The 23,261-nt window shown below is 38.6% G+C and overlaps 1 protein-coding gene across 1 annotated transcript in view; it reads right to left on the bottom strand.

Annotated features, from left to right (window-relative positions):
• The window catches only part of LOC109383037 (low affinity sodium-glucose cotransporter), a 38,565-nt gene that overhangs the window by 5,989 nt on the left and 9,315 nt on the right, over window positions 1-23,261 (bottom strand). Inside the window, exons 5-13 of the mRNA XM_019643046.1 lie at window positions 21,335-21,439; window positions 17,390-17,495; window positions 14,398-14,478; window positions 12,077-12,297; window positions 9,237-9,372; window positions 6,427-6,534; window positions 5,101-5,251; window positions 2,568-2,736; window positions 96-311 (exon numbers count right to left, since the gene is read on the bottom strand). Of these exons, the coding sequence (XP_019498591.1) occupies window positions 96-311; window positions 2,568-2,736; window positions 5,101-5,251; window positions 6,427-6,534; window positions 9,237-9,372; window positions 12,077-12,297; window positions 14,398-14,478; window positions 17,390-17,495; window positions 21,335-21,439 (1,293 nt within the window). The remainder of the gene's footprint in view (window positions 1-95; window positions 312-2,567; window positions 2,737-5,100; window positions 5,252-6,426; window positions 6,535-9,236; window positions 9,373-12,076; window positions 12,298-14,397; window positions 14,479-17,389; window positions 17,496-21,334; window positions 21,440-23,261) is intronic.

Genomic DNA, 23,261 nt, shown 5'->3' with positions numbered 1-23,261 from the left:
TGATTCTGTTACCTGGGACTTGTACACAGTTGAAGCTTTAGAAGGCAAAGAACTCTTATTTTAAAATGAACATATATCTACTACTCATTACTCACATGTATATCAGGAATGGGTTCTGTTAACAGGGAAATTCCCAGGATGACCAGTAAGCAAACAAGAAAGAGAATCATGGCAAAGTACAGATAGTGCACTCCACAGATAATTTTGGGACAGTCACTGGCAGCCAAGCAACTCCCTGTTCCATAGGTAAACTCTGCAATCATACGAATGAGGCCCATCACCAGTCCAATGATGAGACCCCAGAAGGCTCCCTGCAAAAGAAATAAGAACAAAATCAGGGTACTTAGAAAAGGTGAAAAGCTTGGTCTAGTAGGTCATAATTATCATCCTACCGGCATTCTTCACTAAGAACCAACAAACGGCTAACCTTGCACACATGGTCGCCGAAGTAGGGAAAATGTGCCAGTATGTGTGCTTCTAGTGGGCTGTTGCTCTCCATGGTTCTGAAACGCCGTCGCACTGTTGATTCTCCAACTCCAGGACACCACAGGTATTCTCTGCTTTTCGAAAGTTTGTGTTATGCGCTACTTTGTTTTTTACAAAAGACTTACATTACCACCTGTTTTCATTAACCGGAAGAAATCTGAAGATTTTCACTTTTATGAAAAAATAAAAAGCGAAAACAACGTTCAGTGTGTTTTTCAGCAAGCCATTTTATAGAGACAGCGAGCACCAGAGCAACGAGAGTGGCCCCACCAAGCTCCTTTCCTGGGAACCACACTCACCTTCTCAGCTCCAAGCCATCATAGCTTTGAGTATCTGTGCTTTATCTTGATTTATTTTGTGCACCAGTTAGTAAGATGTGTCCTAATGTATCAGAAAAGACTAAGGGAGGATATTTTTGGGGGGTCTGAAAATGTTTTAAAAAGTTTTTTCCATATAAATTAATGGTAAATATTTCTTCACTTTATGCCATTTTGGCTTAGGAAAGTTTTCATAGAGACATTCTACTTTTGGGTAGCAAGGGAAACCTGTACTGTCTACTCTGACCTAAGCTTAAGTTTACTTTGACCTTTATTTTATATATAGATCTAAAAACTTGTGATTTATTTTGTAGCATAAACAGAACTATGGCTTATTTTATATAATTTACAGAGTTGATGTTATATAGTTATGATAGTTCTACTTAGCTTTTGACAATTAAAAGCATTTGTTTTTCTCTGAGAAGTGATGGGGGTGGAAGCATGTGCTCCCTGTTCCCCTGATCAAGATGTTATGTTTAAGGGAAATAGTATTACGTAGAGATTAAGAGTATGAGCTTTGGATGGAGAAAGACCTGAGTCTGAATCCCAAGATCCCACTTACTAATATTAAGTAACATGTGGACATGTGGAGAGCACATGATATTAACCTCCTGCACCTGTTCCTCATCTGAAAATTATAATAATAAAGCTAACACCTGGGAACAATTAGGGATTAAATATATATAGTTCATGATAATCAAATATATGTATACATATACATATAATGGGGTATAACATATTTTGAACTATAATTAATGTGGTAGGTTTTCCTCTAAACACTTCACATTTTAAAAATCTTTTAATCCTCATAACACTCCTATAAGGTAGACACTGTGATTATCTTCATGTTACAGAGAGTCAGATGGCTTGCATAAGATCACATAAATATTAAGTGGTAGAGCCAGGAATGGATCCTGGCAGTCTTACTCCAAAACTTGTGTCCCTTAGCACTGTGCCATGTATGTATATAATATTTTGTAAGATATATAAAGTCTGTCTTATGAGTGTGCACTATGTATTTACACACTTCAGTAAAAATCAGGAATTGTGGCTGACCACAATTGAAATTACAAGGCATGACAATTAAGTTCACGAACGCATCCTAAAAAAAGTGCTACATGCCTCATTGCTGAATATCACTATGGTTACCTTTGAAGTACTCCCCTTGGAAAGCTATGAACCCACACCAGTGTCTAGTCCATGCTTCAAAGCAATTTAACAATTTTGGTACTCTTTTTCTGAAATGGCTATCAGAGCTGTCATCATAGTATCCTTCATGTCCTGAAAATGTCATCAAAATGTCTTCCTTTCAATATTTCCTTTATCTTCAGGTAAAGAAAGAAGTCATTGGGGGCCAGATCACATGAGTAAGGAGGGTGTTCCAATATCATTATTTGTTTACTGGCTAAAAACTCCCTCACAGACAATGCTGTGTGAGCTGGTACATTGTCATTATGCAAGAGCCATGAATTGCTGGTGAAAAGTTCAGGTTGTTTAACTTTTTCATGCAGTCTTTTCAGCACTTCCAAATAGTAAACTTGGTTAATTGTTTGTCCAACTGGTACAAATTCATAATGAATAACCCTTCTGATATCAAAAAAGGTAATCAACATTGTTGCAACAAGTTCGTGAACTTAATTGTCAGACCTTTGTAGATGGGCCTTGAGTTGTAAAAATTGGGTGAAAAGAATGCATTTTTTTTCACCAATGAAAGAAATAAAATTTTCTCACTCCAGCAGGAAAATTTTCCCAATTTTCACTTACCTGTTCATTGACTCTTTTACAGAAGATGGCAAGCAGGAAGACAGCTGCAATTGGAGGCCCCAGGTAGCTAGAAATTGATTCCATGTAATGGAACAGTTGTCCATTTTGAGAGACCTGTACTAATGGTACCCACAAAATGCTGATGACAATTAATAGAATGATAAATAGCCTGCAAAAAGAACAAGATGATTTAAATATTAAACAGAAACATTACTGGTACGTCCATTGTGTTTTAGTTCTTGAATTCATTCTTGTGGTCATTTAATGGCTTTCCAAAGAAAAGCAAGCTCCTTGACCTCATGCCATGACATGCTTAATGATTATCTGTTAGTGAAATGCCAGTAAAGCAATTGCTTGTCTGTAATTAGTCATAATAGTTTCAAATGTGAGATTAAATATCCATTCATGGAAAGTTCAAATGTCAGCAACTGATTAATATCTCTAATGCAACATGTCAATAGAAAAAAACACAACACTATTTTTAAGTAATTATTTGTATGATAAAGAAAGCAGAGTCCCAATTTGGTAATTTTTCCTAGCTTGAGAGAAACAGTCAGTTTGCACAGGTAAGGATGAAAATATACCCTCTCCCAGAATGCTGAGTTGATTGGCCAGAAATCTAATTTGTGCAGTTTACTACTTGAGTACTTTGGCAGGTAGAAAGAATTGGTTAAAATATTGATATGCAGGAAAAATCTATTAGAAGCTTCAGGAGTCCAGAGCGCATGACTAATTCACTTTTTAAAACTTCACAATATTCTGTGCTTGTTGTATGAATAAACAAACAATAATAATTTATTGGACTGTCTGTAAAAGGTCATCATTTGTCTGTGTTCACCTGAATCAGAGAGGTGGGGATCAGAAGAACTGGGGAAAAGCATTTGGGCAGGAAATTGAGGCTCAATGATCCCTTTAAACTTTACGAAACCTCTGCAACCTTGCAATAATTAAATGTCATAAACCATGGAATGTCCAAGCACAGTGCCTAGAACACAGTAAAGATTCAATAAATAACACCTGCTATCATTATTGTTATCATTGGAAAGCAAATCATGTGCCTCCTTTGCTTGCTTATCTTCAGTTGTTTTCAGCCCCACATGGAATAAAATCCAAAGTCCTGTTATGGCTTAAATGGCCCTTTATGATTTCATCTCCGCTAACTTTCTGACCTCGTTTCCTATCACTCCCCCACTTGCTCCTCATGGGCCAACTTTACCCCTTGCTGTCCTCACACACACTGCACACATGACTGTGAAGGAATGCAGCACTCCCTGTCCCTCCCCAAAGAGCCACGGGACTCCCTTCATAGTTCCCTAAGGGCTCTGCTCAAATGTCACCTCCTCAGGAAGGACTCTCTGAGCACTTGTCTTAAGTAGCCTTTTAATCTTGCTTTATTTTTCTTCCTAGAATATATTTAATTGTTTATCTTCTCCCAAAAAGTATAAATCCTTGAAGCAGGAAATTATTGTTCACATGTGTGTCCTTTTTCCATATTTGTATTCTGGTAATAGTAGGTATTCAAGAAGAGAGAGAGAGGAAAAGAAAAACTCATTATCATTGAGACTTAAAGGGGATCTCAACCTATAATAGAGTGGACTACTGCATCTTGGGCCTACTGAATTCTAGATCAACACTTTCTCTGCTACAGAAACATAGATGACTTACTGGTCTTCTTCTGTAGCATTTGTCCAGAGCCAAGATCTGGAGCAATTGAGCCCTTGGAATTTCTCCCTCAAATGCTTAATTTACCAAAGCAATTGCACTGTCTTCAACAAAGCACAATCTTTTAAATAGGTAGTCAGTTTTTTTGACACCCCATTTCTTTTTTTTTATTAAATTATTTTTTATTATGAAATACACATTTTTTAGAATTAGTTTCAGCTGTACAACACAGTGCAATAGTTATACTTTTTACCCCTCGAAGTGACAACCCCTCTTCCCCCAATCTGCTGCCCCATTTCCCCCCAATATCATACATATCTATTACAAATCCGTTGACTCCACTCCCACACTATACTCCACGTCCCATGACTATATATATGATGGGGAAGAGGCTTGATCACTGCACTGTACACCTGAAACTGATGTTGTATAATATTGTATTTCGACACCCCATTTCTTAATGAATGTAGTTGGTAAGCTCCTCTGCAATAGTGTGTAAATGGCTCTAATCTGTTACTTCCTTCATGGAAACTTCTAGAGATGATGTATTAACCTACGAGAGTAGGCTATATGCCATGAAAAACATTGTCAGAGTTTTATGAAGACATAATTAGGAGAGAATGTGAGAAGAGGAATAATAGACAATCAGAAGCATTTGAAAGTGAAAAAAAACAGCTACTTGATTTAAAAGTATGGTCCCAAGTTTTGTATCTGGAAAGAGGTAAAGTTTGATTAAATGCCCTGGAATGTCTCTTTACCCATTGTAAAACTCTGACTAGTTTTTCTGAACCCAAAGATGAGGAGGCTCTATTGCATTTCTGTATTCCCACTTTTCCAGAGAAATTTTATGCAGAAACTAGGATTCTCTCACCGTCCAGCTATAAGGAGCTCTCTCTCTGATGCCTGCTTCCTAATCTTGGTGTAGAGGTCCATGGTGAAGAGGGTGCTGGCGCTGTTGAAAATGGAGGTCAGGGAGCTCATGAGGGAGGCCAACATGACTGACAGCATTAGACCTCGCAGTCCTAGGGCCGGAAGAGGTGCAAGCACTTGTTAGAAGCTGGATGGTCTACAAGGGCCTTGCCGAACCAGAGAGTCATTCAAAGTTAAAGTGTCACCTGGAACATTTACTAACTGATGTACTTATCAACACATACCAATATGTGGCATTTCCTGCATATTTCCTAGTGATCGGAGAATAATCCAGTATAGAATTTTAGTTCTCAATATAAACTTAGAGATCATTTGCTGGAACCTGAATTTGGAAGGAGGAAACAGTGTATTTGGGGGAGGGGAGGAACTCTTGACTTTCTGTAGACTTAGGGAACTAGAGAGGAAAAAGCCTAGTAGGTGGTTCTGTTGAGGAAGTCTTGATGAGCCGAACAAAGAGTTTTGAGATATTATGGCAAATTCATCCTGCGGTTCCCCCTGCCTGTTAATAATGTCCCTAAACTTCATAGGACAAAGCATGGAATGAGGTGGATGGGTGATGTCACTTGTGGGTCATGCCCCCTTCCTCTTGACAATGTTTATGTGTGTCAGGGAGGAGAAAGGTCACAGAAGCATTAGCTAACCTTTGATGGGCCCAAAGGACAAGATCACCTGGTCCCTCCTGAGTTGTATACAACATGATAATTTAATATACGTATATACTGTGAAGTGATTACCACAATCAAGCTAATTAACATACCTATCACCTCACATAGTTATCATTTTCTTGTTTTGTGGTGAGAATACTCAGCAAATTTCAAGTATACAATACACTATTATTAATTATAGTCTCCATACTGTATATCAAGCCTCCAGAACTTATTTACTTTATCACTGGAAGTTTGTACCCTTTGACCAATATTTTTCCATTTCCTCCACTCTCAACCTCTGGCAACCACCATACTACTCTCTGTTTCTGTGAGTTTCACTTCTTTAGATTCTACATGTAAGTGACATCATGAAGTATTTGTCATTTTGTGTCTGGTTTATTTTACTTAGCATAATGCCCTTCAGGTTCATTCAGCTGTGTTGTCACAATCAGCAGCATTTCTTTCCTTTTTAAGGCTGAATAATGTGCTGTTATCTATACCTATATCTGTCTGTCTGTCTATCTATCTATCTATCTATCTATCTCTATCTATCTATCATCTAATCTATCTTCGCATTTTAAAAAATTCATTCACTCATCTGAGCATGGACATTTTCTTACCATCAGGCATCAGGTTCATCACCAGCATTGGGTAAGCATAGTTTGTGCAGCCAACTTCAGTGCCACAGTGTTTCACACATTCAGAAGGGACGACACAGGCCACCTCCTCTGAGGATAGATTCGGAAAAGTGGGTTTGGTAAGTGGGGCCCAAACAGGTCAGATCTACAACCACTGGACACAGAGACAAGTTGTAAGATCATGGGTAAGAGGCAAAATGTTTGCCTGAAAATGGGAGAGTCATCTTTGAATTCCATACCATGGATCTGGTCCCTCTTTGCCCAGAATATGTCTTCCTAAGTGTCTCTCACACCTGTAGCTCCCTTTGCACTACCTAAGGGGTAGTGTTCTTCTTTGGGGTGTGGTCAAGCTAGAACATTTGACCAAACAGAGGGAGCTGATTCTACCCTCCAGAAAAGCTGCAAAAGCATAAATCCTCCCAAGAGCACAGAACTCCAGAGATAAAACCACCACCACCACAACACCACCCAGGAAGTTAGTCCTGCATGAAGCTATTTAGCCCAGTGTTTTCCATCTATATCTAAGAAGAAGTGTCATTTATGATGGTTGTTGCGATGTTGCCCCATATGGGATGATGTCTCACTTTATTGTGACAGTTTCACAATACTTTAAAAAAATATATTCTATCGGGGGAATTGGGGGAGGGAACAGGGTTGGGGAATCAGGGAAGGGAAACAGACAAGTTGCTGTCCTTTTGTTCTTCAGCCTAGTTGTGGAGGACGTTGCTTCACTGGCCCATGTTGGTATTGTGATCATTGCACTCTTCCTGGCTGAGGCAGATAGGTTGCTGGGCATTGGGTGGCCGCTCATGGCAGCTCATGGCAGCTCACACTGTTGGCCACTCACGCTGGCTGCCGGCCACTCACAGTAGCTTACAGCAGCCCACTGCAGCCCCCCTGCAGCCTATGCCGTCGCCGGCAACTCACGGCAGCCCAGCTCCAGGTGGAGCTGTTGTTCATTATCTTAGCTGTAGAGGGCAATGTCACTGGCCCATGTGGGATCTGAACCAGCGGGCCTGCAGCTCAGAGCTTGTGATCCCAAGCCAACTCTTAACCAATGCGCCACTCAGCCAGCCCTACTTTTTTTTTTCTTAAACAATAGTATGACAACAGATAGCGAAAATTGATAAAAATCACTCAGAATATTAACACATTAGCACATTAGCTTCTTTTAGTTTTTGTTCCTTCTGATCCTTTTCCACAGAGGAATGCCTTTTTTGTATAGCTATGGTAATTGTTGAGGTAGTGTTTTGTAGTATGCTTTATATATAATAATAATAACTTCAGCATATTCCCAAATTTTGAGATAGTCTTTAGTCTCTTGTGTGCAATTTTCCATAAAGATGGTATACAATAATATCTTTGGTCATTCCCTACTTGTTGATATCTATACATTCTTTATTGTAATAAACAATACTGAATGTTGCAATAAGAAGGGATGTCAGTCACTTGATGTTCATCTTAAGATTTCAGCTAAATAAACTGATGCCTAGTTGAGAAAACATGAAGTGGATTCAGTGTTATCTGATGCCTTGCCCCAATAAAAACCAGAGGTCTCAATTAGCCAAGAAGTGTTCTGCCATATTTCCTTCACTCTTCATAATAAAGAAATAAAGTTGATTTTTCAGCTGACTCAGAAATTAAAGTACCACACACAATCCCAAAACAGTGAAAGTGGGTAGAATTCTCTAACCATCTTAGAGGGAGCAAGAAGTGAGTGCATCTTTAAGACCTTCTCATTCAGAGATGTCCTGGACTTAGCCCCCTGTCAGGTGCAACTGATCTCACAGATTCATTGCACATAATTTTCAAATACCTAACAGTTAACTTACTGTATTTCCCCATGTATAAGATGCACCTTAATTTTGGGGCCCAAAATTTGAAAAAAAATGTATTACGTAAAGTTATTGAACTCAAGTTTTATTCATCATAAAATTTATACAACTCCTCATCAATACCAAAACTCCCAACCATAGCCAGTTTCGGATTGTTTTCTCGGTTGGAGGAGGACCAAACTTACGTTCAGCAGCATGATTTCCATTCACTTTTGCAAACTGGATCACTTTTCATTTGAATTCAGCACTGTACAGAAATCTTTTCTGAGCCATTTCTGGGCAAAACGTGGCAAAACATAACCTAATATACCCGTAACAAGTACGAAACAATGAGCACAAAGACAACAAGCGCAAAAAAGTGGGAAATGCAAGTAAAAAAATCTACAACCACTGTATGAGACACACCCAGTTTTTAGACCCCAAATTTTTTGAAAAAGGGTGAGTCTTATACATGGGGAAATATGGTAAGTATCGTGACTCATTGCTTCCATATCTTCCCCCTCTACCATAACCTATCACCACTCATGTTTGTGACTTAATACAGTAGACGTATTTCGTATTTGAAAATTTGTGTGCAATGAATCTGTGAGATCAGTTGTGCCCGATGGAGGGTTTAACCACCACAGCTCACCTAACTCATATTTTTCCAGTTCTACCTCATCCTCCTTTTTATTCTCTAGACTTTCTCAAATCTAAGCCACTCATGAAAACAGGACAAAACAGCCTCAAATGAGTACAATGAGACAGTCATGCAGCGTAAAAGAGATAAGGGAACAGTATGTCAAATGTACCTTTTTTTTTTGCCTTCTGACCCTCTGCACAAGCTGTTATCTCTACCTGGAAGTCTGTTTTTACCTCCATACATAATGGGTTTTCTAGTTATGAAAATTTTAATACATCTTAAAACCAATACACAGAATTCAAGCATAAAAAAAGATTTATGAATTCAGGACTTGCCTGTGTACAGGATACGGCTGATCATTCCTGGCATTACCATGAGGAACATGGGCAGCAGCTTCAGATACCCACACATGATGCAGGCAGCCTTCACATGAGACATGTCTTTGCCTGATAGGCAGCGTTGCACAATGACCTGATGGGAAAACATGATGTAGTCATGATGTGACCAGATAATGAGGTCACAGAAGGGGAGTGCCTCTTTTTAGGGATTAATGTTACAATCAGAAATGGGGTCATGACTAGGGGAGAATAATGAGCTTCAGAGTAAATCAGAATTTGAATCCTCACTCCGCTTACATAAGTATTTGACTTCTGTGTGTTTCAAGTTTCTTATCTTTAAATAGGGTTACCTCTTGTAAGGCATTCTGAATATTTGATATAATGTTTGTAAAACTCTTGGTACACAAAACTCACTACACATTACTGCTATTAAAATATTTTTACAGATCCCAGGCTGCATTACAACAATGCCCATGTGCTCCTCTAGTTACAAAGCTGTCACTGCTGATCTTTGCTACAAGTTGTGTTTTTAATATTGTAGGCACTAAATAAGCCACATACTCACAGTGTCTCTGTACTATTGGGAAGCAATTGTCCCCTTGGGAAATTAAGCCCATTTCCACAGAGTCAAGCAACCATCAGAATAGGACCCTGAGACATTCATCTCTAGATTTCTTCAGAATATTCTGAGGAACTCACTGAGTTATGAATGAAATATGATGGTACCAGGAAAATCAATTCATATAATTTCATAATTTGTACTTAACTTATGTAATCTCTTGACTGAGAATTTTCTAGCCGAGCAAGATTTCTACCCATAATGCCATAACTTCTTGACATTTTTCTTCTCAAGGAATGTCAGAAAATAGGGACTACTTTTCCTGCTTAATCCTCATTGGAGAGACAAATATATTAGGGATTGCAGCAGTGTTATTTAGTGTTGGGGAGCACCTGATATTTTTAGATAGAAGGCTAAAAACAGACAGTTGGAAGAAGAACACAAATTATAGGTGAGGAAGAAATCCCTGTGAGCAAACAAGTTCAGGCATTAGAACTTAGGGTGAATGTGAGGCCACTTGAAGGAGGCAAGTCAGGTGGCCAGAGGCAAAATATAAATAATAAAGATGGTTTTACATGTCAATAGTGAAAGTATGCATTCTTTTGTAAATATGTTGAGAAAATCAGTTTATTTATAAAGAAAAAGAAAACTGATTCTACACTAACATCACAAGCAACCGTTGATTCAAGATGGGTTAAAATTATGAAATTACAAGTTTGAGCTGACAAAGACTATTTATGGTAAGGAAAACCTAAAATACTCAAAGATAATAAAAACAAGCTCAAATGCTATAAGAAGGAACATCCAGGAGACATAAACAAGATCTTGGAAATTATAAATACAAAAGCAGAAAAACTTGAGGATAAAGTTGAGGAAGCCTCCGAGAGAGTAGAGCAAAAGACCAAGAGATGGAAGATGGGAAGAAAAGCTAAGAACACTAGAGAACCAGCTGAGGAACACCCAAAAATACAAAGTCCCAAAAAGAAAGCAAAATGAAATAATCTTCCCATCCATAGAACATTGTGGTGAAATTTCAGAACACTGAGGACAAAGGAAAAACAAGCTTCCAGAGAGATAAGACAGGTCCCATCCAAAAAATCATGAATAACTTCAGACTTCTCAACAGTAATGGTGGAAGTCAGAAGACAATGAATCTACGACTTTGGGAAACTTATTTCCAACCTAGACATGTGTATATAGCCAGAGGATCATTTTGGAAAAGTTGGAATAAAGACATTTTAAAATATGTAAATTCACAATAAATTTGTCTCCTGTCTTTTTCAAGAACTTACTGGTAATTCAATTGTCCTGAAAGAAGAAGTAACCCAGAAAAAAGATGATGTGGCATACTAGAAATAGGAGATATAACACAAGAATGAAGCAAAGGGAATCCAAAATATAGTATTGAATGGGAGTCCTGGATTAGGATGGGCACCAAGCATAGAGAACAACCTGACAGTTTGTGAGAGGCCAAAGGCTCCGGGAGAAAATGAGGAAAAGAGTTGGTAGAATACTTGATGTGTTTGCAAGTATTGAGAGGAGAATTAGTCAATTTGTAGAGGGCTTGATGTTTAATGAGTAATAACTATCAAGACAATTTAAAACAAAAAATTAATAATTATTTACTAGAAGAATTATTTACCTAGAGAAAAGAAAAAGCTAAAGACAAATAAGAGAATATTATGTGGCTCAGCTATGAATTATTATTGTGTAGTCACAAAAATGGTAGCACTCAATGCTGATCTCACCAAAATTGTGAATTTGATCTACTGGGAGGGTGGGAGGACAGAAGGTATGCTTGTGGGGGGGTTGAAAATGGAAAGTAGAAAGAGCTAAACCCTCAACTCTCATTATGGGAAGCCAATAGAAAAATCCAAAAGCTTGAAAACCAAGAGGGAGAAATATAAGCATTCTTTTGAATAATCTGGGGATCAAGTTTATAACAAATTCTGATTCATTGGGTCTGGGTGGCATCTGAGAGTGTTTATTTCTAATGAGCTCCAAGGTGAAATCCATGCCAATGGTTTACAAGCCATACAAGGCTATAGCAAATAGAAATACATACCAAAATAATTGAAGGAGCTCAAAGTGTTTGTCTTTGAGAGACAAAAATAGGGTAGGGGCAGGGACACCAGATAGATATTTTTTTCACAAGCCTTGTACAAGTGTTTGACTCTTCAAACAATGTATGTGTATACACAAAACAGAAACTAGATGCTTTCCTATGAGAGGAAAAAGAATAACATAAACATATTTACACACCACACATGCACTTTACCTGATCTGTGCACCAGTACCACGCAGCTACGATGGTCATTCCAACTATCATTCCTGGCCATGGAATATCCCCGGTGACAGCATCTCGAAAAATGTGGAATGAGTCTGCCTGAGGAGTGTAACACTTGGGGCTAATTGTCAGGTTGTCTCCCTCGACTGTGGATGGGATGGCATTCATATATTTCTCTGTAAAACTCTCGTAGCCTCCGACTTCGGCAAACGCTGAAAACGCATTGTATGAAATAAAATGTTTCACAGAAATCTAAGACACCCAGTGTTCATAATTGTTCTTTTATGGTGAAGGTACCTGAGCACTTCCAATCAGCCAGGTCAAATCCTCAATGTCCTTCTCCCAGGGTCTGTGTATTTCTAGTACCTCCACTGGCTTTAACCATGCTATCAGATTTACTTTTGCAAAGTCTATAAAGCAAATTACCCTTTAACTTTTCTTCTTATGGTACTCTTGAAAATTTTGATTTAGTGTCTAGCCTAATGGTAAAGATAGAACTGTTATCCAACAGACGGATATTGATGTCTCATAACCATCCAGAGAGCAGAAACAAACCTGAAAGTGAGCTAACAGTGAACCTCACAAAATCAGCCATCAGAAAGCCCCAAACTCCTCTGAAAGGGGCTGGAAGTGATGGCCTCTCTTCCTGACACAGAGCCTGGCTGGTCTGACCTTGTTACGCACAATCTAGTTTTCTGGTGCAATACTATATTCTACTAATGTTACAATAAAAATTTGAGAAGATAAGAAGCAGAAACTAGAGGCAGCAGATTATGTGTGGTGAGGGGAAATGGTAAGACTCAGCCCACTGGGGGTGTGGAAAGTCTAGACAGGTGTAGAAAAGAACCATAATAGATGGAAACCTTAGAAAGATGAACCCAGGCATCTAAGTCTCAACTGATGCAAAATTCATTGGAGTATTATACATTTGTAGAGTTGAGGTTGACATTAATTTACTTCTTCATTACTTATTTAATAATGAACACCAGTATGTTTGTATGTGCCAAATATTGTGCTGGGATTATGTGCAAAATGAATTTGCAAGGCAGGAATTCAACCTAGTGGAGGATACAGACAATACAAGGAAATTGTTCTGATGAGGGGAATATGGTTTGTAACAAAAATACATGAGTGACCCTAAAGGATGAGAGAGAGTCCCCACTCCCTATCCTAAGAATGGAAGATGTGAGAGTTAGAGAGGCTGATGCTATGGAGTGCATCACTGAGGCGAGAAACCAAAGGTTCATGAACAAGAATAGTATAGGGGTTCTGACTAACTAAATAAAAAGTTCACAAAGAATTGATACCAATAGTTGCCTCTGAAGCAGCACTGTACAACAGAACTTTTTGCAATGATGAAACTGTTCTATATCTGTACTGTCCAACAGCCACACATTAAGCATTTGAAAAATGGCTAGGCAAATGAGAAACTGAATTTGTCATTTTAATTAATTTAAATTTAAATAGCCTTATGTGACTAATGGGATCCACACTATGTTACAATCACCAACTTTGTTGTTTTTGCAATTCTATTGCTTTTTGCTTCATGTATCTTCAAACTTTGTGATTAGGTACATACATATTCAGAGATGTTATATATAGTACAGCTTGAGTGGATGGAGCATGGTGGCTGCAGGACAGAAGAGTGATGGAAAGACATTTATTTTTACCCTATATCCTTTTTACTGTGTGCATGAATTTCCTATGCAAATATAAACAAATACTATAATAAAATAAAAACAAAACTAGCAAGCTGTAATTTGATGCATCAATAGTGCTTGCTGGTATTACTTACCAGAATGAACTGATGATATTATTATAATAAATCAGAGTCATAAGGGAAAATCTAACCTGTGTTTGTATATTCTAATAATAATGTATTTTAACAATTTCCATCCAAAGCAGTCATAATGAAGTAATATTCTTACTTAAATTTTTCCTAATATTTAATCCTTCATTTTATGAAGATTTTATGTAAATGAAGGGTTTCTGTGCATTGAATCCAATGCACCAATATTTTTGTAAAATTATCAACCCAATGATTAATTTTGTTCATTCTGAACACAAAGATATTAAGAGTAAACAAGATAATTAACCTGAGCAATAATTTTTTAAAAGAAGTTATTTTCCTTCATTTCTTCATGCTGAGATAGTATAACAAGAAAGAAGTTGGGCAAAGATGTGAATTATATAAATGATTGGAAATGTGTTCAGACAAAACTGAGAGGCAGCAGTAAAGAGTGAACAAACTGAACAGACACAAATCCCATGATTTCTGGCCCCAGGGCTTTGCTCACAGGGTCATCACTTACCAAATCCCATGAGAATAAAAGAGCCTATCAGCATGATGATGGTCTGTAAGGTATCTGTGTAAATAACCGAGGCCAAGCCCCCTGTGGAGAGGAAGAAAAGAACCAGATATTTTATTCATGTGCCCCCATATATTTGCCTTTACCGCTAGGTTATCCTCTACCCAAACCCTGGAAATGACTCAGCAGAGACCACATCAAAACCTCCTGGATGGGTCACAAGCTCCTCTTGGCTAAGTTGTGTTTGCTCTAGTGTGGGAACATATCATTATTTCAATAGTGGAGTACCAGATATTGTTGTTAACTTGTGTTTTGCTGCCATGTTGTACAAACAACTTCTCTTTTGACTCTAAACTTACAAGATTCAGTCAACAAGAGAGTTCCTTCATGAGAGTGTCATAGAGAAACAACAATGATCCTGAAAACAGGTGATTCATGCCCTCATCTCTCACTTATTCTGAAAGGTACTCAATAAATTATGATAATTTATTCAATTTATTTAAATACAGAGGATGCCAAAAAAGTGTATACACATTTTAAGAAAGGGAAAAAACTGTATTGAAATTACACTGATAGCTCGCTCTCAGTCCAGCCCCTGAACGTATTTTTGCTCTTTTGTCCTCCCACTCAAGAGTCTCTAGTCACTGCTTTTGGGTGCCTTTGAATTTGTCAGGTGTCCTTTGGAGCCGGCATAGATATGGAATCAGAGGTGTGTGGGCCACTTATATTGCAAGTGGAAATAGTTCCTCTTTACAAGGTGAAAATGGTTTACATGAAAACTTGGCAAGTGGATAAGGGTGAGAGGATGGAGGAGTGCTGGGACCTGGGGGTAGGGAATTGGGTTGTTTTGAGAGGTCGTAGTGATGGGTGATCTATGGCTCTAGACAGTTATAACTTTTCATTTAATCAAACAAGGGCTAGATTTGTCTTTGTAGGTGATGGAACTAGAATGTAAATACTAAACTGCACCTGTGCAGAGTCTGCAAATTTATACTAACTTCCCACCAGAACATAATTTCCATTTCTGTTCCCCATACACTTGGGAGGCTGTCCTAGGCTGGGTTCTAGGAGTTTGGGGCCTACCCTGCACTGTGGGGGTGGAGGGCTGAGACGTTGCTTTAAAAGAAAAAAAATTCTGCTTCCATGGATATAAATAAATTTTTTCTTTAATTTGTTATCTCAGTGTACACTTCTCAGATAGATTTGAGACATACTGGATGGCATTCTGTATTTTGTCATTAATTACTAAATATAATTGTAATTTCAAATTTAAAAATATTTATTCTCAGTGTTTTGGAACACTTTTTAATTTGAAAATTAGATAAATGAGATATTTTCAAAAGACAAAAAAAATTACACTGATGGTAACCACTTTGAGCACCTCTTGTAATTGCAGAAGTCAAACGTGACTTCTTTTCATCTTTTGTTATCAGTATATATTGAGTATTACAATTTTAACACAGTGTTTCCCTTTATTAAAATGTACATATGGGCCAGCCGAGTGGTGTGTTGGTTAGGAGCTGGCTTGGGATGCCAGCTCTGAGCAGCAGGGCCCTGGTTTGGATCCCACATGAGGGCCAGTGACACTGCCCTCTGCAGCTAAGATGGTGAACAGCAGCTCAACCTGGAGCTGGGTTGCCAGGGGTCCGCCGGCAACAGCATAGGCTGCAACCCCTGCTGCAGTGGGCTGCCATAAGCTACCATGTGAGCAGCCAGCAGCCAGTGTGAGCTGTGAAGAGCCACCATGAACGACCGTCCAGAGGCCAGCGACCAATCTGCCTCACCCAGGAAGAGCACAATTATGATGCCAACATGGGCCAGTGAACCAACGTCCTTCACAACTAGACTGAAGAACAAAAGGACAGAAACTTGTCTGTTCCCCTTCCCCTGATTCCCCAGCGCTGTTTCCCTCCCTCAATTCCCCAATAAAATCTTTAAAAAATTGAATTAGTGATAATGTTGTGAATATTTTGTAGGGTGTTAGGTGGTCACATGTCTTGCATCATGGATGGGGAAGAGGCTTGATCGCTGCACTGTACACCTGAAGCTGATGTTGTATAATATTGTATGTCAACTATAATTGAATATATATATATATATATATATATATTGTCATGGGATGTGGAGTATAGTGTGGGAGTGGAGTCAAGGGATTTGTAATAGGTATGTATGCTATTGGGGGGAAATGGGGCAGCAGATTGGGGGAGGGGGGTTGTCACTTCGAGGGGTAAAAAGTATAACTATTGCACTTTGTTGTACAGCTGAAACTAATTCTAAAAAATGTGTTTCATAATAAAAAATAATTTAATAAAAAATTGAATTAAAAAAAGTATATACTTTTTTTGCCATCCTCTGTATATTCTGAAAGAATTCAGCTTATTCAGCTCTCTTATTTAATGTATGAAAATGGCCCCAGAACTGTCTTGATTACTCAAGCTTTTATTTTTCTTTGCTTTTCCAACTGAGCTGGTATACTTTACTTTTCATAAGTTAGTATGATGAGACACTATACCAATGTACCCGGTTCATGAATGCTGGTTTGGACTGTTGTCACATACCTTCTCCCACAACCAACCTACTGCTCTATTTGTTCTCTCCTGGCTCTGCCATTCAGAGCCCACTCCCAGGCCCTGGCATCTTGTATTCATTTGGGTCCTGCCAGTCTCGTGTATGAGTTGTTATTTCATCCTGACCTCCCATGTGTATGATACTCTGGATTCCAAATGCCCAGCTAGGTAGTGAACACATAGCTAAGCCAAATTAGCATTTTCCCCCACCCACCATATAATTATCCTCAATCAAGGTGCTCATACCTAATACCAAGGATTCTGTCTCCTTCATTCTAGTTGTGATTCTAGGCAGTGCTGACTCTCAGAATGGGAATAAAAGGATATCCTTATCTTGGTCACAACACTAACACTGAGGTTGCTAACTGCAGATTGGGATGAGATGCGCAGAAGATAGCATGACTGAGCTAACCATGCAGTGGACTCACCGGTAATTGTGTAGATAGAAGTGATAGCCAAGAGGATGAAGATCGCCAGGTAAAGGTCCAATCCCAGGGCCAACTTGATGAATATGGCTCCAGAAAATATATCCATCTAAAAGGGGAACAGTCAGGATAGAAAAGAAACATACATTGCATCACTGAGCTCTTCACTGATGACTTCTCACTAATATTTACTGTTAGCTACACATGTCATCTCTGCAATCCAGTTATGAAGTCCTTGGAAGCCAGATCTCATCTTCAGAGGATTAATTATTGGACTGGCCATAGAGAGGAACAATGAATGAGTGAATGGAAAATGAGAAATGTCTATAATACAGCTTGTGTAGACTGCTCTTTCGTGATTGTCAGTAGAGAAACAACAATAAAAACTAGAGAGTAGACAGAGGAGCCCCAAAGTAAGAAATGGTTATGTTCAGAAGGAAGATACTTGAGCATGTTTGAGGTAGTAGAAAGTAAGAGGTACAACATGATGGAGGGGGCAGTAATTATGAAGCAGATAGCCAGAGACATTGAGAAGAGATGGGATCAAGAGTAGGCATAGGCTAAGGGGGTGGCCTTTGACAAAAGGAAGAGTCCTCATTTAAGAGTGGTGGAAAGAAGGGAAGAATGAAGCAAATGTACACTATTTGAATGGGGTGGGGGTGGGGTGTAAATGGTTCATGCCTAAATTTTCTACATAAAGTGGGGGATGAGGCTTTCTGATAAGAGGCAGAGGTCCAGGAGCTAAAAAAGTTATGAAGAGTTTGGAATAGTCATTGAGGGGATCAGGGAAAGTAGTTTAAAAAACACAGGCAAAAAGACTATTGGTTGAGATTTAGAGGTCAGCAGGGAGTTGTGCAGAGAGACTCTAAGATCATGTCCACCCAGCTCTGCCTGGACTCCTGGACCCCCAAAGTGTGCTTCCTAGTTTCCCTGATCTTTCTTCAACACAACTTGCACTGGCCCCACTTGGATCTGCCCCTTCAACTCTGATGCCACCAGGCTCCTCATTGAAAAATGAAAAACCAAAATAAAACAAAATAAAAACCTGAGACATAGCATATAAGCAGACTAGTTAGAAATACAGAAGTAAAATAGTACCTGGATTAGGCATAGAGTAAGTGGGAAGCTGGACTCACTCAGGGTTGGAATTCAATGAAATTGAATTAGGGGAGTTCAATGAAAGGGGAGAGTGGCAAAGAAATTGAGGCTATGTGCTGAAGAGTAGTTATGAAGATCGATCATGGAATCTAAGGGAAAGGAAAGCATGAGTGAGGTGAGAGAAAGAGGTAAAGTGGCAGGGTTCAGAATCAGGAGAATTAGAGGTAGATTTCTTTGTGGAACTTGGGTTTGGAAGGAGTGTCAGAGGAGATGGTAGTTTTTTTCCTTCCTAAGATTTGAAATAAAACGTGACATTTTATCATCTTGCCAGACACTCGTGTTGATGAAAAGCCTGTTCTTGGTTATCTAAGCCTAGAACCTAACTCTGTGTTACAAACACTAAGTAGTTCCCGCAACTTTGTTATTATTGGGTTTTAAAGGAATGCAACTACTGTGTAAATTGAGGGAAGATAGTACATTTTATAAAACTGGATATTTGTCAAAAAATTATTTACCATTTCAGAAAAGATATCACCTGAGTTGTCACTCGTGTTTGAGTTGCCATGAAATATACATGCATCTGTCTGCATTTATAGTTGTGACATTCATACTGACCTAGATGGAGGGCAATTACTTAACCACAGCATTAGGACTTGTGTATTCATACCTAATCATTTTCCCGTTAAAGCACACATGATCTTATTATGAATTCCTTGACTTTTGTCTCTCTTATATAGTACAATTAAGGCATTAAACTGATGATTTTGAACTTATATATAAGTAGCTTAAATTAACGATGATTTTTTTATTGTGGATATCATAAAACTTGAAATTTTAGCCATTTTGTCATGTAAAATTCAATGGAATTAATCATATTAATAATGACTATAAACTACTTCTCATATAAAATAAGTATTTCATGATCGAGGATTTTCTTTTGCTCTTGAAGATCATTAGAACAATTGTCAATATCTGAACAAAGTTTGTAGGTTCCATATTAGTTTGTATCAAACTTAATTTCCTGATTGAAAAAATTTGCAGTGTGGTTTTCTAACAGAGCATCAATGTCTTTAAGGCATAGAGACTGAAATATTTAGGGGTAAAGGGACATCATGTGTACAAAGATTCTCAGTATATGTATTATTGGAGGTTGAGAACCAATGAACAAGATGATTTTTTCCAAAACTGTAGCAGGGGAGGACTGTCAAAGCTGTTCTGTCTTAACTCCTTATAATAATCTGTTTAATGAGTAACCAGGACAAAATCTGTTATCAGAGTATAATAGTACACAAAAGGTCATGTCTAAGATTAATCATTATTAACATCACTTAAAACATAACCTTGTAGGTAAGAATGAACTCCTGCTGTGGTATCTTTCCAGCTGACCATAGCCCTTGCACAGTCCATTCAGCTCCCCATCATTCTATCTCCTCCCCACTACCAGGAACCTTCTACTGCAAGAAACTGCATCCCTTAAAGCCCCTTTGGCACTGTCATTCTGCTCCAGCACCTTGCTTTTGCTCTTTAGGACCCCAAACCTGGAGATGTCAGAGACAGAGGAGAATTGGGAGATCATTGAGTCCCATTCACTTATGGAACATTGCAAGCTCCTCTACTTCCCTTGGCCTCACCTAATTTTCCAGTCCTGGGGGCTTGTTTAAGTGCCTTCTCTCTCCCCATGAGGACAACCTCCCATTTCACCCAGCAGGGAACACCCCCTTTCCTGGGTGTCCACGACATGTCTCCTGTACTTGTCCACACACTCTAGTCCAGCTTACATTGTAATATATTTACAGATATTATCATGAAGCGTGAACAATCTCATAGTTAAATTTTTATCTCCTTAACCATATGGTGAACTCCTAGTGCACAGGAATCTTTGTTAACCCTAGCATGGAGCTCAATAGTATATAGCAAGTGCTGGGAAATGCTCACATTGCATTAGGAAGGCTCATGCCATCTTATCTAATCAGCTGGTTTACTTCCACCAATTACTTAGCTCAACAGAAGAGCAACAGTGGGGGTCAGTTTATTCTCTCATGAACTGACTAGACTATGAACTTGCAGGAGATTAAGTCATTAGTCACCAATACATGAGACAAAAATGAGTTACTCTTTCTTTCTTTTCTACACATGCTGCTGAATCTTCAAATTCCCTTTTTAAAAATTTTATTGGGGAACAGCCATGGTCATTGGTTACACATTGATTTCATGCTAAAATGGCATAGTTGACTCTTTTAAGGAGGGCGCAGCTCACAGTCACCCAAGTGGGGATTGAACCAGCAACCTTGGTGTTATCAGCACCACACTCTAATCAACTTAGCTAACTGGTCACCCCTCAAATTCCTTTCTTCTCCCCTCAGTGATTATCTCCAAGAAATTTAACTTTATACAAATACTTCTTTGTGACATCTGTTTTATAGTGGTGGTCTTAAATAAAATAAGTTTAAAAAAGTAAGTATCATAATACATAGCACTTTCCTTCTTGTTCACATGTCAGATAATCAAGCTGAAAATAAATAGACTGGCACTGACAAAGAGAATAAAGAGGAGATGCAGGGGGCCAAAGAATCCTGTTTTCTAGTATACCATTGTAAATAGCTGTGCTACTTGAAGGAGATATTTTGTTTTTTCTGTACATCCATATTTTTTATACCCTTAGTAAAAGGGTGGGTTTACACTCTGGAGCCTCTTGTGACTTGAAATTACTTTACTCTATTAATGCAGGGTCTCTGAAGCTCCTTTTTCCCATAAAAAACTTGGTAGAGAGACCCCAGGTAGTTTAAGGCATCCATATGTCTTGACCCTGTCTATAGTTGATAGCCCACACACTGATAGCACTGAACTCACTGAGATTCTCAAAGCCACACAGATGAAGAGGGAGAGGATGGACAGGTAGATCTGGAGTCGCTTCCCACCAAACCGCTTCCTCAGATATTCCGGCATGGTCATCACCTGTGGAGACAAATATCAACAGGGGCTCACCTGGGGATCCTAGCACATTCAGGTTATTCCATATTTACTAAGCATGTACAAGCAGGTAAGCACATGTATGGCACCTTGGGAAATCAGAAAGGTGAAAAAGACACAGTCCCTTGGGAGAGCAGCAAGGTTGGAAGGAACACAGATGTTGGAATCAGACAATCTTGGGATCTGTTCCCAGCACTGACATTTACTAGAAGGCTGACTGTTGGCAAATGACAATTTCCCTGAAACTCCATTTTCTCTTCTGTAAAGTGGGTGTTTCATATGAGGTAGATGTAAAAAGGAACAAGGCAAGCAAATAAAGAAACAAAAACTCATAGACACAGATAATAGTTTAGTGGTTACCAGAGGGTAAGGAGGGAGGGGGGTGGTAAATGAGGGTAAACGGGATGAAATATATGGTGATGGAAGGAGAACTGACTCTGGGTGGTGAACACACATGTGATATATAGATGATGTACATAGAATTGTACACTTGAAACCTATGTAATTTTACTAGCCATTGTCACCCTAATAAATTTTAATAATAATAATAATAAAGAAATATACTTTTGTGTCTGGGACAAGAGAAATTTTTATTAATTAAAGTTTATTGGGGTGACAATTGTTAGTAAAGTTACACAGCTTCTGGGTGCACAATTTAAAAGTGGCAAGGAGTACATACCTATCAATATTTTTACCTTCTTTTTAAAATTTATTTATTTTATTTTTTATTTTTGTTGTTGTTAGTTTCAGGTGTACAGAACAATGCAATAGTTATTCTTTTCACCCCTCACAAAGTAGCAATCCCCTCCCCCGTCTACTGCCCTCCCACCCCTGATATCATGTTACAATTCCATTGACTCCTTTCCCACTCTCTACTCCACATCACGTGACTATATGTATATATAATTATAGTTGACATACATTATTATTATTCAACATCAGCTTCAGATATACAGTGCAGTGGTCAGGCCTCTACACCAACTAAGTAGTGGTCTCCCTAACAAGACATGAGTCCATCTGGCCCCCTAAAAAATATTTAAACATTATTGATTATATTTCCCAGACTGTCTTGTGTATCCCTGAGACCATATTGTAGTTATCAATTTGTATTGTCTCATCCCTTCCCCATCTCCTTCATCCCCACTCTCTCCCAACTAGCAACCCTCAGTTTTTCCTCTGTGTCTCTGAGACTATTTCTGTTTACATTTCTCATTTATTCAGTTTTTTAGAATCCACGTATAAGTGAGATCATATGGTATTTGTCTTTCTCTGACTGACTTATTTCACTTAGCATAATGCTCTCTAGTTCCATTCATATTGTTGCAAATGGTACTATTTCCTTCTTCTTTATAGCTGAGTAATACTCCATTGTGTAAATGTACCATAGTTTCTTAATCCAGTCGTCTACTGATGGGCATTTCAGTTGTTTCCAAGTCTTAGCTATTGCAAATAGCGCAGCAGTGAACATAGGGGTGCATATATTTTTCGGATTAATGTCTTGGATTTTTTTTGGATAAATACCTAAGAGTGGGATTGCTGGATCATAAGGTAGTTCCATTTCCAGTTTTTTGAGGTACCTCCATACTGATTTCCATAGTGGCTGCACCAGTCTGCAGTCCCACCAGCAGTGCACCAGGGTTCCCTTTTCCCCACAACCTCGCCAGCACTTGTTTGTTGATTTATTGATGATAGTTATTCTGACCGGGGTGAGTTGGTATCTCATTGTGGTTTTAATTTGCATTTCCCTAATGCTAAGTGAGGTTGAACATTTTTTCATATGCCTGTTGGCCATCTGTATGTCCTCTTT

This window comes from Hipposideros armiger, unplaced genomic scaffold, assembly GCF_001890085.2.
Source record: "Hipposideros armiger isolate ML-2016 unplaced genomic scaffold, ASM189008v1 scaffold_75, whole genome shotgun sequence".
In the NCBI taxonomy this organism is placed as follows: domain Eukaryota; kingdom Metazoa; phylum Chordata; class Mammalia; order Chiroptera; family Hipposideridae; genus Hipposideros; species Hipposideros armiger.
This window is presented reverse-complemented; position numbering and strand designations above follow the sequence as displayed.